At 32.3% G+C, this 18492-nt stretch overlaps 1 protein-coding gene across 1 annotated transcript in view; it reads left to right on the top strand.

Moving 5' to 3' along the window:
- Window positions 1-4500: 4500 nt before the first annotated feature.
- LOC141843998 (uncharacterized) overlaps window positions 4501-18492 on the top strand; it is a 30134-nt gene continuing 16142 nt past the window's right edge. The window contains exons 1-3 of the mRNA XM_074731995.1: window positions 4501-4720; window positions 4850-4952; window positions 5741-5855. Coding sequence (XP_074588096.1) covers window positions 4501-4720; window positions 4850-4952; window positions 5741-5855 — 438 coding nt within the window. The remainder of the gene's footprint in view (window positions 4721-4849; window positions 4953-5740; window positions 5856-18492) is intronic.

Raw genomic sequence — 18492 nt, 5'->3', positions numbered from 1 at the left:
TATTTTTTTTGTTGTGTTTCTCTTTATGGACTCAAGATAAAACTTGTAATTTTAGATTTTGAGAGCAATTCTCAAATTCCTATACCAGTCCAAGGAGTTAGGATTAGTCAAATTGTTAGTGTTCTAAACTATGCGCAATTCAAACATATCATGTGTAATTAATTAAATCTAGAAATACAATCAAGCATATATATGTTAAAATACCGAACATTTAGAGATAATTTTTAAATAAATTAACCCTAATTAAAAGTTAATTACCAATTTAATTACATAGATAATTAAATGAATCCTAATCAGCCTATTAACAAGCCCAATTAAGTAACCCAATTAGAAGGCCCAATTATCCATTAATGGTAATAGGATTAAAGGAATAAATGGATTAATAGGGTTAAAGGGTTAATTGGCTTAAATAGGATCCAAAACCTGTTAACCGTTAAGCTACCATTAAAGCTGAAACCCAATTCAAAGCTTCAGCCGCGATCTCCATTTCTCCCAACCGCGATAAACTCCTCTATTCCATCGTCCATTCTTCTGTTCTTCATCTCTTCGCTTCGATCGAGTGATTCCAGTGCATGATCTATTGGTGCTGAGGAACGCCAGCGATCAGGATGGGTTGTTGGAGCTCGGTTCTCACCGGAGGGAGCTCGGATCGGGCGTGGAGGTAGCTATGAGTGGCGGGTTCGTCGGCGAATCAAGAAAGAAGATCTGGTAAGATTAAGTTAGGTTTTGGTTTCATTTGTTTTCTGGAGTTGGATCTTGTTATAGGGCTTTGAAATCTCCTCTGATTGCTTCAATTTTTCCATTAGATTCTTGAATCGGAAGCTTGAATTGGTTTTAACCGGTCGGTTGCAAGCAAGAAAACTAAGGAAGAAGAGGTGATCGGTAAGTGTAGTGATTTAGGTTTTGGTTGTGATTGAGTAATGGTGTTGAATCTCCTTTAGCTTGACCAGTTCTCTCCCTCTCCACAGCTTGTTGCTGGGATTTGAATAATTTCTTGGATTCTGCCGCAAGGAAAGAAAGAACAGGAAGAAGAACCTGGATCTGTGATTTTAGGGCTTTGATCAGATTTGAGGTAAGGCTTAGAACCCTTGGTTCATGGGTTTTTCATTAATAATCTAGGTATGTTAATTTGTTCTCTGTTCGATCAGATTGGTGTCGGCAACATTCTTGCTTCAAGAACACAGCTAGGGTTTTCTATAAGGTAAGCATTTGGAATCAATTCTTGTAGGATTTAAATGGAACTAATCTGTTGGGTATCAGTTGAGAGTTTGATCAGGTTTTTGGATTCTGTTGAGATGGAGTTGATCATGTGATGTTCGGTTGATTAGGTTGGTTGGTTAGCTTAGGGTTGATTAAACCTAAGATTAATTGTGTTAATGGGTTAATATGATTAATTAGTTAATTGGTTGATACCATTAATTAATTAATTAGTTAACTCGTGTTAATGGAAACCTAATGGTTAGATTAGTCTAATCCAAGTTAGGTTAATTAATAGAATTAAATTAATTCTAAATTGATTAGGGTTTCTTGGTGATATGACTTTGCATTTAGGGATGGATTATTTTCTTGTAGGACCCTAAGCGATTATAGGACTTTGATACTATACGAGGATATATTTCTGGGGGTTCTATTGATTTGACTTGCGATACATCAGGTGGGTAATTTACTGTATTTGGTCAATACAGTTTCTTCCTATTTCTCAGTGCATGTTTTATTCTTCTACTGTTGTTGATTAGTCTTTTGATCACTTTCCTATTCTTAGATGTGGATTAGATACTTATGCTACTTATGTTTCTTTCATGCTTGCCCTTGATACCGTTGATCTTTGATAATCAATTCTGTTGTATCAGTTTTCTTGTATCTCTGTGTTTACAGTCCCTATTCATATGAATCCTTTGATCTTTGAGATTATTGTTTATATCCTGGCTTATGATACCTATGATCATTAGAGGTTATAGTTTTCTTTACTTGTGATACCTGTGATCATTAGGGTTTTATACCTATGCATGCTGTTTAGTATGGTAGATGCAGATTATTGTAATTTGAGCATCTCATCATGATGCATGATAACGATTGTAAATCCCAATGATGTGGGTCTATCGTGATTGTAGATGACCTTTAGTGGCATTACTATATAGGTGGTTATTATGCCCTATTTCCATCTCGATGATGGTGGTTGTATGGCAGTGTACACAGCCGAGTCGATGATCTGGTCTCGACATCGGTTAGGGGTGGTACTCGGAGAGTATATGGATGATACTTAGGGACGAGTATTAGTAGACAATATTCGGCCATAGGATGTACGTAGCTATATATGGCTACCTGACTGGGTCACCAGACTACTTTATGGTAGGGTTGGAGTTATGGCCACCCGATGTCGGATACCCTCAGACTCATATATATACATGAGTGCTGTAGCGAGTGTAGGTAGTTGCATCATGCATATGTTCATCATGTGCATGATATATGTATTTGGATGACATGTATACTGCATTTTTTAATTTTTGCGGTCCGAAAAATCCAACACTATCAGTGCAAGGAGAAAGAGCATTTTAGATCAGAATACCTGAATCAGAAGAAGGAACGAAGATCGAAGAAGAAAGCACTAAAAGTAACATGGGACGAGTCATCATTAGAAGAATCAGTTGAAGAACAAACAACAAGCTTTCTTGCACTTCTGACACGGGATAAACCAACGGAGATCGACAGTGAGTCAAACATCGACTCAAGCTTAAGTCATGGATCCGCATCCGTTTTCGAAGATTCCAATACTATTGTAAGTATTGAAAAGTTGTATTCAATAATTTTTAATTTAACTAAAAAACTTGAGTCTAGTATAATAATATAATAAAAAAATTAAATAATTAATTAGTATATAAAAATATTTATAGTTATAGTGTTGGTTAGGATATTAGATTTTCATATAAAAGATATAGATTTGAGTTTTAACAATAAAGTTTTTGAGTGATATATATATAATTTTTGATAGAAAAATGATGATATAAAAATTTGAGACTTAAATTACTATACGATCATTTTGAGTGATTTAATCACTTTAAAAGTTAAAAGCAGGTTTTACTTCTTAAAGTGTGTTTATAAGGTTCCAATTTTAAACATAAAATGATCAGATTGTAATTTTAGTTCAAAATTATCATATGACTTTATTTTAGTCATTTTATCACTTTTAAAATATAAATACACTCCAATGACCTCTTAAGATACATCTATAATATTCAAATTTAAATTTTGAATAAAAATAATCATACAATAATTTTGAGCCAAAATTGCTACATCACTATTTTAAATATATATATATCAAATTTATAAATTTAAAAATCTTATCTTTTTAATAATTTTTAAATTTATAATGTATATGGTAGTTTTAAAAAATATATCACAAAATTTATATCACTTTCTTCGGTATTATTTTTTTTAAATTATATATTTTTTATAATTTTTAAAAAATTATATTATGAAGCAATTTTGATGGGTTGAGCGGCTAGTTTGAATTTGTTAGGTGGATAGATGAGGATTTAATAATTGATTTATAGATTTTTATGATAGAAGAATTTGTTAGGGCATTTTGATTTTTTTAAAAAACATTTCTTTAAAGGGAAGAGAAGGAGAAGGAAGGATAAATAAGGAGAAAGAGACTTTGAACCTTTTTTTAAAAAGAATGAGGGAAGAGGAGGGACCAGTAAAGAAGGATAAATTTTAATCTTTCTTATCTATAAAAAGAGAGATTTTTTTGCACTCCAATTTAGGGTGTAAAAAAAAAATGCAACTCTAAATATTATTTATTCTAATTTTATCTCTATTTTAAAATATTGATTTTTAAATAACTTATTTAATTTATTTAATCTAAATTTTTAAAATTTTTTTTACTAAGCATGATCTTTTCGCTCTTTTTTTTCTTCATCAAAATCTCGACTATAACTATAATTTTTTTTTTCAGTAAATTCGTAGGCTAATCATTTCTCCAGTTGCAAGTATATTCGTTGCTTCCAAGCACTATCACATGTTGTAACAATATAATATTTGTGATGTTTCATGATAAATTTATAAAACAAAAAATCAATAGAGAAATTCTTTCTCAAAGTGATGCGACGAAATCCGGACGTTCAATACATAGTTCACTTAAAATATGTAAATTAAATTTATGAATATAACCTATTAGTTCATCTAAAAAAAAATACAATGAATTCTTCCATAAAAAATTAATTTTTTATTTAAAAATAATTAATTTATATTTATAAAATAAATATTAATATTATAAAAATAAAATCATTGTCTAATTTAAAAAGTGAAAATATTTTTAAAATTTTATATATTTAATTTTTTAATTTTTTCAATTACGTTAATGAAAATTTTCTTTTGCCTCACTTGCACCACAATTTTTGTCCACGCATTCAACGGACGTCCTTCGTTCCAGGTGATAACCAAATGTTTAAATCCCGTCCGGTCATGGCGCCCACCCCTCCACAGTTCGCCTCCACCAAAATGTCGACGGTGGAGGGTGGCGAAAGAGACGTCGATAGTGCTAAGATCCCCACCGAACATCCCCTGCCGCCTCATCCCCCTCCCTACGCCACCTTTCTACCCCAGCCAGTGCCACCGATGGCGGCTCCCCCTAATGCTTACGCGCCAGCGCCCCCGCCCAATGCGCCGCCGCCGCACCATCCGGCAACACAACCAGGCACCGGCCACCACCATATTGCAGGTAGGTTGATTCTTCTAAACTTCATTTTCTTTCTCTCACGTATTCTTAAATCTTCGACTACTCATCTTTCCGTGGCAACCCTATTCTCAAATTCCCTCCTTTCACTTTGATTCTTGATTTCTGTTTCAGTTGGGTACCAACCCCAGCCATACTCGGCTGTGGTTAACGGGATGTCCGTGAACACGAAGGAGCCTCCTCTCCCTTGTTGCGGCATCGGCATCGGCTGGGCTTTGTAAGTGCTTTCCACTCCTCCTTTAGGTCTGTACTAGAAAGTAAATATTTTCTCTTGAGGCATAATGTGGGTTATAGTTATAGTTTCATGTAGTTGGAGTACCGCTTCAATCAATCTTGACATTTGGTAAATGCTGTTAAGTATGAAGAATATGTGTCGCCGTTATGATATCTTACAGCGATAGGATTTCCTTATGTTCATGCATGAAAATAAGAGGGAATCTTACTTAATTGGAGATTCCAAGTATGCCCGGAACTTCCAGACATTTACAATGGTGCTGTTGGCCCATCAACTGTCTCATGCCAATCGAAAATGGGGGAGAAACAACAATACTGAAAACAAGTGATTTTTCTTTGTTCAATAGTGCATGTTAGGTGTAATTGTAACAATTCTACTATTCTCTCTGCTATTCTTATTTAAACAACTATGAAGATGTGAAACTCTGTTTGGAAGTTCTAACAAACCCTATATGCTTATGTTGTCCATTCACTTTTTGTAAACCTGCAGCTGTAATTACATTCTTACTTTATCTGTCTCTCCATATCTGCATAATCCTGCATTTTTGGAATTTAATGTCTGGAAATGGAGGAATTACATGTCTTTTTCTACTGCACAAAAAAAAGAGCATGAATGGAGATATATCTAGGCAGAACATTAAAAAATTGAGACAAGGGATTACCTGGGATAAAATCATAGGATGTTGTGCAATACTTTGTTATTTTTTCCCTAACTTTGTTGGATTAGAAACTATGTAATTTTGATTGACAACAAGTCCTTTCTCTTGACAGGTTTGTGGCAGGTTTTTTCTTTGCTGCAATTCCGTGGTATGTTGGGGCCTTGCTTCTGCTATTTGTTGATCAAGATTACAGGGAGAAATGTGGATTGGTTGCATGCTCAATTGCAGTAAGTATCTAGCTATTTGTAAATATGAAATTGTGAAATTTTTGCTTTTTTTTTCTAAATGGTTCTAGCTTAACAACTAACTTCAGTTATTTTTTAGGTTTATTCTAAAGTTCCATTATGTAATTTAAATTTAATTATTAATTGCACATGGATTAGCCAAATCAATGCCTAGAATTGGTAACCTAGATTTCTTTTATGCCCTTAAATTTTTTTTGATGATCTAATATTGAAATGGGTGAATTTATTTGATCGATAATATTCTTGAAAACGAGAAGAATATAAAAAAAGGACTTGAGTATAATACCAACTAATCCATCTACCAATAAGATGGGAATGCTTGTTAAATTGGCTAAGAAATCGAGTTTATGGAGGCTTCATATGGTAAAGTAAGAGAAGCAACAAGAGAGTGGCACTAGGTGGAAATTAGTTTGATAAACAAAATTGCTAGGTGCCACATGTCTCTCATACAAGGCTATGTGCCAACTCCAAGGCCTAGAATGAGGGTTCTTGGTGCTATAGTGAAAGAGGCTCAACATCATTATGCTAACTCACCAGCTTTGTGTTTGGTTAGATAACCTTGTAAAGTTATCTTATTTTCCCTTGGAACCAATTTGGAATTTGCAATCAGTTCAAATTGATTAGAAGTAAATTTATGGTGTGTGAAATTCGGGTGAACAAAGAGTCGGTTGGACGGATAGCTCAAATGTGGGAGTTTTATTGAGGCATTCTTGTCTTATCTTCTCCTTTAGTAAAGAGATCATGTTTAGGTGCTCTTGGGTCATCCTAGAAGGCTTTTATTATTTTATTAGGGATTTTAATTTGCTAATGGTTATGGAGTTCATGTGAGAACAATGATGATTCCATTTTGAATAATATTTCTCCCCTTGTAGCAAGTATCATATTTTCCTAATTTATGTTACATTAGATAGCATAATAGATAAGATAGAGTTATTTTTAAATACTAAGTAAACTTTTTAATTTGTTTTAAGTTTTCTTAAGAAAGTTTGTTATATGTTTTTGCGGTAGAAGGCTTGGTCTTATTGCTTATAGAAGGGGTTTGGATCCCATATAGTGGTTTGCTCTTTGTTTTATGAACTTTTGTTTGAGTTGTGCTACATCATTAGATTTGTATTAGGAGAAAAGATGGCGAAAGATTAGAGCGAAGGTTTGGAAATGTAATAGATAAGATAGATTACATTTTAAATAACAAGTTTTTAACTTGTTTTAAGTGTTTTCAAGAAAATTTATTATAATTTTTGGGTATAAGGCTTGGTGTTATTGCTTATTGGATTACTATTTGTTTTATGAAATTTCTTCAATGGATTGCATCATTAGATTTGTATTAGGAGAAAAGATAGTGAAAGATTAGAGCTAAGGTTTGAAAGGGTATTATGACTGACAAGTTATACAACAATTCTCTAATATTTTATTTATATAACATTTTCTTATCTAGATTATGGGTAGAACTTATCAATCATGATCATAGTCATCTTCGTCAAACATGTTAGTCCCTACAATTTGAGGTCAATTACATGGATATTATCTTTCATTAAACTCTATGCATTGCTATACCGCTAGTAATATTTATAATTATTAATTCAATTTTTATTAAGTTAAATAGTTAGTTAAAGATTTCCTTGGTCTACCTTTATCCCTTAATCCTTTAGCTCTAATATCTATATCATTGTGCCCTTTTCTGGAGCTACATCCACTTGCACTTAGATTGTAGTGCAATTGATTTTTTCCCAGCAATTTAACACATCTATTGTCACATTAACATTTTGTCTTTAATTGCATGATGTTTTACACAAAGTATCATGGGTCCTACTATAGTCGTAAAATTTATACATTGTCTAAGGAACATGCAATGATCACATAAAACCTAAGAAATTCTCCCTAATTTTAACTAGCTACTCTTTAATATTTTTATTAATCTCCTTTCTTAATGATAGATTAAGATAGATAAAACTTTTACATAGAGGAATCTCATGTTCATCCATTTTAATTAATTTCTTGTTTCTTTTTTTTGTAGATTTTGTATTTTAATTAAATTAGACCCTTTAGTTTCTAAAGTTTTCACACTTAAAGCTCTGAGGTTAATGTATTTATACTCTCATCAATTAATACCATATTTTCTATAAATAGCACACATAAAAGAGGTTGATCTTGTACATTATTCATAGATTCATCTAAAAACATAAAAGGATAAAGATTTAAAGTTACTCTCTAATGTAAATCTTGATGCTTAACGTGTTGGATTGATTTGACTATCTTAGTTGTATTTATCAACATGATAAAGGATATTATGGTAGATTTCCCAAAGGATGCCCTTGGTATTTAATTTTTCCCAACAAGATGGCCACACTTTATTTTTAACCAAAGGAAACATCTTCTCTAACCTACTTTCAATATACACATCAAGTATTATTGATTTAATTTTTTTTGGACCAAATGGACTTCAATAAAAAAAAGATTAATTTTTATTCATAGGAGCATGAGGAATTCAAATTTGGTTTTAATTTTGGATTTCAATATACCTTAATCTATCACATAGTTTTGATTATCCATCAATTTACCTGAATAAGATTGACATATTAAATTGATAGGTTCAATTACTCAGCTAAAGAGTTTAAAGTCCTAATTAATAGTGGTTCCATTATTTAAACCTCATGAATCCCATTATTTTCCCACAATTTAATTTCTCATGTGCAATTGAATTAATGGCATGAACGCTCTATAAGAATATTTTCTCACTAGATGGAGCAGGAAGATTATTTTCCCACATGAATGAACTAACCTTTCATTCGAGAGATGAGCCAGAAGATAACATTTTCTCACTAGATGGAGTCAGAGAATCATCTTTCCATTTTGTCAAAAATAAGATTATTTTCCTTACTCTATGGAGTCAAAGTCATCTTTCTCTGACAAAACTAAAAATGGAAATTGTAGCGGAAAAGTAAAATGAAAAAAATTCATAAAATTTTTGATAGAATCCAAGCATAATGCTCCGCTGCTTTCTTAGAGATTGAATGTACAAACAGGAAATTGTCGAGCTATAAAAGCATACACATATTTAATTTAATTCATTTTTTTTATATAGTCAAGGGCATACAAGGTGAATCCCATTATAGAAGTTAGGCAACAAACTTCAAGGTAGTTAAACAAAATTAGCTTTTGTCGCTATATACATATGTAATGCATAATTTCTCTTCATTTTAATGTGAACAATATTGCTTGTCTTTCCATCTTATATGTGATAACACAGCTGATCTGTTATTAGGAGAAAGACCAGAAGACTTAAAAATTTGTTAATAATGTTATTATATCTAAGAATTGTAGTGTCCATGCAACATTCTAGATGAATTTCTAAACATGCTATATCCTTGTAGATTGGCCTTTGAAAAATATGATATCTTGAATATGAGCCTTTGAAAAACATAAAAAAGGCTAGCCATTGAGAACTTTATGATATCTTAAATGATACCAATAGTTTACAATCTATCACTTCTTAAGGTCAGGTATCTTTTTTTGTGATCATTTCTTGGTAGCTAATGTGTTAGGATCAATTTAGGTTTGTCATTTAGGAATTTTCAAATTCAAACCCTCATGTATCATTATTGCATAGTAGTTCCTATCTAGGAGCATTTTCATCAGATCAAGTAATAAACACGGGTATGGTTATTGAAGTCATCTTATATAAAGAAAGGGTCGTAGTAAATGCTGAAAACTACTAATTCATTAGTGAGAATGGAAAGCTATGGAGCTTACCAAAATTTATTAGAAAGGACAATGTACACAATTTACATTGATACAATATGGAATATGGTTTAAAATTTCAAGCTGTGCTAGAGTTTCGGTTTATGACATATGGTTTCGATATTGTATTGTGCCGTTTTGATACAATTTCGATACTTTTTAAAATATAAAATATATTAATTAATTTTTTATTAATATTTGATTACTTTGATGTTTACTACTGAGTTATATTTGAGATGTTGAATGTTAAGTTTAAGTTTTGATATTATCTCATAAAATATTTGATACTTATTGAATAAAGGTCGATTTAAGATTAATTGAAATCCACCAGGTTTAAACTAGATTTAATTTGGATTTATTTTGATTAGTTTAAAATTAAATCAAATTTATATATAGAATAATTTAGTTCAATAGTGGCAGTATATTTTATAGAATTAGAAATTATATTATATTTATTTTTTTTATCTTTCTCAATAATCTATCTCCTATATCGTTAAAGGTTTTTTTTCTCTCTGTGTTTACCTCGTGAATATATGAAGAAGGGAAAAGGATAATTATTCTTAAAGAGGTTTTTTTTCTCTACTTACCTTGTGAAGAGATGAAGGAGAGAAAAAATTAACCATCCTTAAAGAGTTTAAAGAAGTTTTTTTTTTCTCTTTGTTTACCTTCGTATATGGATAGAAGAAAAAAATAATGAATGAGGAACAAAATTAATAAGGAGAAAAAATTAATGGATGAAAGACTAAAAAATTACAAAGGGGAAAAAAACAAGGAAAAGGAATTACCTATTTAAAAAAAAAGAATTTCTATGTAAAATTAAATATTAAAAAATCTGGGAGATCGCAATGTTGGTATCGGTGTTAATTGGTGGTGGAATAATAAATTTTACCTGTGCCGACCAGTACTAGTCGGTACTTAAAAACATGACAATGTTAGGAGGTTCAAGTACATTAATTACACCATAGGGAGTAAATTTTAATTAACTACAAGAAGAGTTGAAAGAGGTTTTTGATGTCCTTAAGATATTGTGGTGATCCACATTGCTTTGGGTTAATCAAAATTTCTTATTAGTTACTAGGTTGATTCATCACAGAGCAAATGGTTATGCATGACCAAAGGTTCTTTGAGATTTGGCAGTATAGTGTAGTATTAGAGTGAGACAGTTCCGTTGTGTGTGGTAAAGCCATAAGGGAGGAAGAGATGAGATATAAATTCTTTGTTGAGTAGACAAAAGGTTGGACTAATGCGATAAAATGCCATGTTTATTAAGAAGGCACTTTTGGTGTGGAATGGAGATTGAAGTGCTCATTTGTGCTAGTCGGCATGGCCCAAATTATTAATCTACCCATTGACCGACATACAAGGCAATAGTGGCACAACAAGATGATACTAGAGCTTGAGTGATGTAGATCGTGTGCAGCTAAAATAGAGACACAATAGGAAGAGACTAGGAAAGAGCAAGGTTGTTAGAGAGGGGAGAAGAGGATCAGGGGCTATTGGTGGGGCTAATAGTTGGGCAAGTGGGGAGAGTATAGATGAGAAATTAGGAGAAGAGGAGGGGGAGAAGAATTAAGAGAGAGAGGAGAGTGAATTAAATTTTTAACCTTTAAAAAATTCTATTAAATTAAACATGACCAAACTAAACTATCTTATATGTAAAGTTGGCTCAGTTCTAAATTAACAAAAAAAAAAGGAGTTCAAGTTGAGCCTAGTTTGAACCCACCCAACTCTAATCATCATGTCGATGGGCTCCACTTAACCTAAATTGACTTTCACTTGTCTTCCAAAACCTAAATATTTAAATGCAAAATACAATATTTTATATCTCTAAAATCTAAAAAGCTTATATTTTTCTATAATATTTTACTTCCTTAATCAAATCTAGAGTTGCTCGCAAAATGTGCCTAAATTTATAGGAGTAATAATGTTCCATTTTCTTGTTGCTTTCCAAATGCTTTACCTATAAAAATTGAGAAAATTATAAGTGTACATCATTATAGAATAAAAAAAGTATACAAGTGATTAAAGATAAAAATTTAAAAATAATTGATTACAAGCATTTTTAATTCTATGAACTATGACACATATCATTCAATAAATATGAACAAAACAACAAACATGTATTTGCAATCTAATTAATTATTAGGTAAATAACCCTTTACAATAAAATAGTTAATAAAAGATTATAACTTATACAAAATAATATTGCATCGAGATGGTACAATATAGTACCAAAATTGTATCCTTCTTGTCAAAAATATAATCTTTGACATGGTTCAAGAATTTAAACTTTAGTGTAAACTCTTCACAAGAGAAAAAGGATAACCATGATTTCAAGTGTTGAGCCGTGCTAGTTGGCACTGTCGAAATTTACCATTCTACCCGTTGGAAGACATACGTAACGATTCAAACTTTACAATGTATAAATTTGGGAAAGAAAGAGAAATTAAAAAGAAGACAGAGAGAAGAAGAGAATGAGAGAAGGAAGTCTTGTATTAGAGCGGCGATGGGGTATGGGTGTAGCAGCTGCTTCGAGCGGTGGGCAAAGCGGCTACTGTCAGAGGCTAATGTAGTAGTTGTAGTAGTCGAGGGTAGCAACCATTGCCGGTGGCAAGCACAACAGACTCCTTTGCAGGAGGTGGGCGATGACTTTAGGCATGGGTTGCTGAAAGCTACGAGAGAAGGGGAAAGAGTACTTAGAGAAAATATAATTTCGTAATACAATCAGGTAATTATATAAATTCCTCACCTTATAAAAATATAAATTAACATAACGAATCAAACTTTACAATGTATAAATTTGGTTTAGTTTTAAATAGAGCAAAATAAATCTAGGTTTAAACCCACTTGATTGTAATTATCATATAAACTTGATGAGCTCTATTAACCCTAAATTACCAACTTCAACTCGACTATAAAACTTAATATTAGTATAATCTGATTTCATTAGTTATTTAAAAATTTTAAAGAATAATTAAAAATATAAAAATTTTAATAGGATAAAATTTGGTATTGGTAAATATTTTTTCAAGATCATACTTATGTAAGAAGCTTAAAGAAATAACCTTAGATAAGAAATAACTAGCGACATATATTAAGTATTGATATTTTTTGTCCTCCTTTATGTTTTTGAAAGATTAAATAAAAAATAACTAGAGCTCCACATGCCACTTTGACTAAATAAAAATTATTTAATTAAATTAAAAGCTCATTTATTTTTCTATGATTCTTAATTAGATAAAATTATTTTTTAAAAAATTATTTTCAAATTTAAATGCAAACTTTTATTTAGATTTTTACCAAACAAACTATACAATGGAATATTTAATTTTTTATTAAATGCTTATAAATAATTTTAAACATAATTACATAAAGATTATAAACATTTTGATTAAAAAACTGAGATAATCAAATTAATCATAAAGAAACAAAATAAATATATATTAACAATATTATCAATTACTAACTAAACAATTAATTAAAAATACTTACATTAAGTAAAATTATGTTATTACTAATAATTCAATTAAATATGTATTGAAACCGTATCGAAATGACACGATACAATACCGAAATCGTTCTAGTCAGACTAAAATTCCAATATGGTTCAAAATTTTAAACTTTGAGGACCATGATTTATTCTTCAATTGAGCTACCTTACTATTAACCTTGAGGTATCTAAAAATGAGGAAAATGACCTTGTTATAATCTAAAGATCAATTAGCAATAATAAAGATTTCTTGAAGATCCATAATCTTAATTGCTTTTCCTAAGCTTTTTTACGCACTTCTAAAATGTATTCGATTGAGTCTATGATTAGGTAGTTCCTAGGTCTTTGGTTACTTCTTTTTGAGTTATTCGCTCTATCATGTGCGGCCAATATGAAACCTATAGTCTAGTATAAATGTCTCTTGGATTTCTCCTCTTTCCATTATTCACTCTTTTTTTTCCATATGGTTGGGTCAGAGAATCAAGATGGTGTTATTGGCTATTGCATCTTTCTATTGTCCTCTTCATTCTTTTTTTTTCATCATTGTTAAATAGTTTGAGTGATTTTGCTTAATAGTCTATCTGTCTAATTATTTCCATCATAGAACAAACAACACATGTCAAGTTTGTTTTCATGAAACTAGCAGAAACTGAAGGTTGAGATTTGAATCATAGATGACAACAATGTACAATTAACCAAAAACTAGTTCTTAGATATTTGTGGGACATCCTTGTTAATAGTAGCATTAAGATCCCTCTGAATATCATTCTTAAACCTTTTTAACAAGCCTAAGGGGAATCCTCTATTTGTAAGAGTCTCTCATTGAAGATAGATGCTTGAATTTCTCTTAGCAAATCAACATATTCTTTAATTTTAAAACTGAATTGTTTTTAAATAAGTTGAAAAGTTAAATAAATGAATAAATATTATAATCATTTTTTCTCATAATATGATCAAATAAAATAGATTTGTGGAATATAAATACCTCTGCACTAGATGTTATAGCAAATTTACTATATCACTAGGCACTTTATAACAATCATTACAATTTTAGTTCTAGTATCAATAAATATAACTCTCATATGTAAAGTGAAGCTTTCATTTTGTTAGATAGAAGCAAATACATAAACTAACTCAGTTGGGTGATTAATATTAAAGTCATAAATAACTATGGAAGGGGTCTTGCCAAATGATTTATAAATGTTTAAGTTGGTATTTTGCATTACTAGTTCCAAATGTTTATTTTGTTTAGTTTCTTTATTTGACTTCTTTTGATAACATAAACAAGTTGTAACTTGATTATTTCTTAAAAGGATCAATAGGTGGTTCTTCTAAAATTATATCATTTAGGGGTTCATCTAAAATGCCATTAGAAGATTTTTTCTAAAATGTTATTAGAAGAATTTTCTAAAATGTTATCAAAGGGTTCTTCTAAGGTTGCATCTTTAAGGGATTAATTTATGGTGTCATTAGGGAGTTTCTTAAAAATACTATCAAATGATTCTTCTAAGGTTGCATCTTCAAGGGATTCATGTACAGTATCATTAGGGAGTTCTTCTAAAATGTTATAGTGGACTTGCCTAAAGTAGAGTTATCATGACTTTATTTCTTGAGCATAAGTTTTTCATTTTAGCTAAAAGTTCATGAATTATAAGTGAACTAAGGATTTGAGGTGTTGTCCTTGAGTTTGCTTTAGTTAAGGGAGATTGCTTTGTGTTTATGTACTTATTGGCAGTTTGTTTCTTAAAATTTAGTGGAGCATATCTGATGCCAGACAGAATAGCGATTATTCTGGAGGAGAAGATTAGAGGAGAATTGTAAAAAAAAAGCACGAGAAGTTGGAAAAATGAAGAGAAGCCGCAACACCACTGTCTCTAGGATTTTTGCCCAAAAAGAAAATTTTATTCAATAATTAAAATTCATTTGAAAACAGTTAAATAGATGTATAAATATATTCCTAAATAAACCCTAGCTTAAAAAAAGTCAAAAATACTCTCAAATTCTAAAAATAAAAAATTACTATAAATAGTAAAAAATATATTCGGAGCCTTCGAAAAGGCACTAAACAATGTTTGATGGGCCTGAAAATGGGTCGGTATGGGTTCTATCCATACCGAATAGAGGTCTTTGAAAAAACTTTGATTAGCAACCGACTACGTCTCGTTCTGATGTCCGAGTCAAAAATTATGATTTGTTGAAGTTCGACTCCTCTTCCGCTGCATCAGTTGTTCCGAGTTGAAAAGAACTCGTCCTTGAGTTTATAGAAGTATCATCAACATTCACCGAATAAGACCTTAAGTGCTTCATATTAAAGACATCAGAAGTCTTCAAGTGATTCGAAAGATGCAACTTGTATGCATTGTCATTGATCTTCTACAGTATTTCACACGGTCCAATCTTTCGATATTTAAGTTTATTATACACGCTAGCTAAGAAACGATCACGAGTCATACAACCCAAACATAATCACCAACATCAAAAAGTACCTCACGACGATGACTGTCAATCCGAGTCTTGTACTTAATATTGTTCTCATAAATAGTCAGTTTCACTTTCTCATAAATGCCCTGAAGATGCTCTATCATCTCCTCTGCTTTAGGACTAAATCATCCTATACGAGGGATAGGGGTTAAATCTAGCATCACAGACGAGTTTCGCCCATAGACAATCTCAAAAGGACTCAAACCTGTGGTTCTGTTTCTTGATTTGTTATTGGTAAATTTTGCTTAAGGTAACGCCAAATCCCACTGCTTCAGCTTAGCTCCTGTCAGACACCTCAGAAGATTGCCCAAACTCTGATTTACCACCTTGGTCTGACTATCTGTCTGGGGGTGGTAGGCACTGCTAAATTTCAATTGTATTCTCAGTTTTCCCCATAAGCTTTTCCATAAATGACTAATGGACTTGGTATCACGATCTGAATTATGGACCGAGGAATGCTATGTAAATGCACAATCTCCTTGATGTAAAGATGGGTTATTCAGACAACATCCATAGTCTTCCTGCAAGTTACAAAATGTGCCATCTTAGAAAACCTATCAACCACAACTAGAACAGAATCTGACGTTTGTTGGGTGCGAGATAAACCCAATACAAAATCCATACTGACATCAAACTAAGGAGCTTCAAGAACAGGTAAAGGAGTGTACAAACCTGCATTGCTTAGAATTCCCTTAGACTGCTGGCATATATAACATCGGTTTAGAAAGTGAGTAACGTCACTGGTCAACTTGGGCTGATAAAAATCAACAAAGATAAGGGTCAGTGTCTTACCACGACCAAAATGACCTTCATTATAAAGCTCACTAATAATTTGCTACCTTAATGAACAATTTGGAAGACATAACTACAATCCATGAAACAGATAACCATTATGCAAAATAAAATCATAGCGGTGACCATCTTATACCTCCTAGAATATCCTCCTGAATGAAGAATCAGTTGTGTACATGTTAGCGAAAACCTCAAAGGCTACAACCTAGTACTCATGGTGGTAAGTAATGAAGAGTGATGACTTAGGACATCTGTGACATGATTTAGGCTTCCTGCTTGGTGTCTCAACGTAAAAGTGAACTGCAAATAAGTCACTCACTTGGCATGCCGTCTACTCAGCTTGTGTTGATTATTGATGTACTTATAAAGCTTCATGATCAATAAATAGAATGAACTCCTTCTGTACTAGGTAGTGATGCCAATGTTTCAAGGACTGAACAATAGCATAAAACTCTAAGTTGAGGTAGAATAATCCTTCTTAGATCCGGACAGCTTCTCACTGAAGAAAGCAATTGAACGCCCAGACTAACTTAACACCCCCCAATATTAATGTCGGATGCATTACAATTGACCTCGAACACTTGGTCAAAATCAGGAAGTGCTAGAACTGGTACCTTGGTGATCTTCTACTTGACTAGTTGAAAACTAATCTCTGCTGCTTTAGGCCACTTGAAATTACGTCCCTTGAGACGGTCGGTGATGAGAGCAATCAGAGTGCTAAAGTTTTTGATAAACCGACGGTAGAAAGAAGCCAATCTATAGAAACTTATGATATCGTGCAAGGTCCTTGGCTGAGGCCACTCCAAAACTACGTCTATCTTTGATTGATCTGCGTGAATACCATTAGTAGACACAATAAAGTCAAGAAAAAATATCGACGTAGTAAAAAAGGAACACTTCTTCTTGTTGACACATAAGTACTCCATATTCAACTTTTCAAAAATAGTACAGAGATGATCAAAGTGTGATGCCCACGTCGGACTGTAGATGACAATGTTATCAAAGTGGACCATCATAAATTTTCCCATAAAAGGCCACAAGATTTGATGCATGAACCTCATGAATGTGCTGGGTGTATTTAATAATCCAAAAGACATGACCATCCACTCATATAATTCATATTGTGTCTTAAACGCTGTCTTCTATTCATCTCCAGGCCTTATGTTGATCTGGTGGTATCCACTTTTAAGGTCAATTTTTAAGAAGACCCTAGAACCGGATAGCTGATCCAACATGTCATCCAAGTAGGGCATTGAAAATTTGTACTTAATTGTAATCCTGTTGATGACTTGATTGTCAACACACATACGCCACGAACCATCTTTCTTTAACACTAGTAGGGCAGGAACTACACAGGGGCTCATGCTTTCACGGATATAACTTCTTTCTCATAACTCTACCACCTGCTGCTGCAACTCTTCGACCTCTTTGAATTGAGGCGATATACTGGTCGATTAGACAAACTCGACCGTAGAACAAGATCAATCTGATATCGGATATCTCTCATAGGTGGTAGTCTAGGAGGAAGATCCTCTGCCATTAGCTCGATAAAATCCGCTTGCAGCTATTGTACTTCTATTGGTAAATTCGCGTCGATGGCTATGACATCATTCCAACAAGGTAGCAAAGCATAAACTATGTCTCTAGGCTCCATCTCATCTATAAATCGGGAAATAGAAAGCAGATTAGTATTCTTGGCTACTGGAATTAGAGTAGTTCCTTCTCGTTGTGGTGTCAACATAATCTTTTTTCCTTTAATGTGAAGAGTATAGATATTCTTTCGCCTATCATGAATAACACTATGATCATACTACCAAGATACTTTTACCTCATTGTCTCTGTTTAGCCACGACAACTTGTATGGCTTAGGATGGTGGTCTATCTTCAACTATAATTTCTGGATAGCCTCATCAAACACAACGTTCTCACAACTATTGCTGTAAATAATCATTTTATAAACTTTATCTGCAACTGTGCATGTACTATGAAATATATTGGTTCTCAATCAATTATCTCTCGAATTGCCCTTGGGAGTTAGTAGACTCTTGCGAATGACTAAAGTCTTGTGACCATCACCATAAAGCACCTCGTTAGCTTCAGTATCATCGTACATCGGTT

Source organism: Curcuma longa, chromosome 13, assembly GCF_044706935.1.
Source record: "Curcuma longa cultivar G26 ecotype Majalengka, Jawa Barat chromosome 13, ITB_CL_G26_1.1, whole genome shotgun sequence".
NCBI classification, from domain to species: domain Eukaryota; kingdom Viridiplantae; phylum Streptophyta; class Magnoliopsida; order Zingiberales; family Zingiberaceae; genus Curcuma; species Curcuma longa.
Note: the sequence above shows the minus strand (reverse complement) of the source record. Positions and strands in the feature narration are given on the sequence as shown.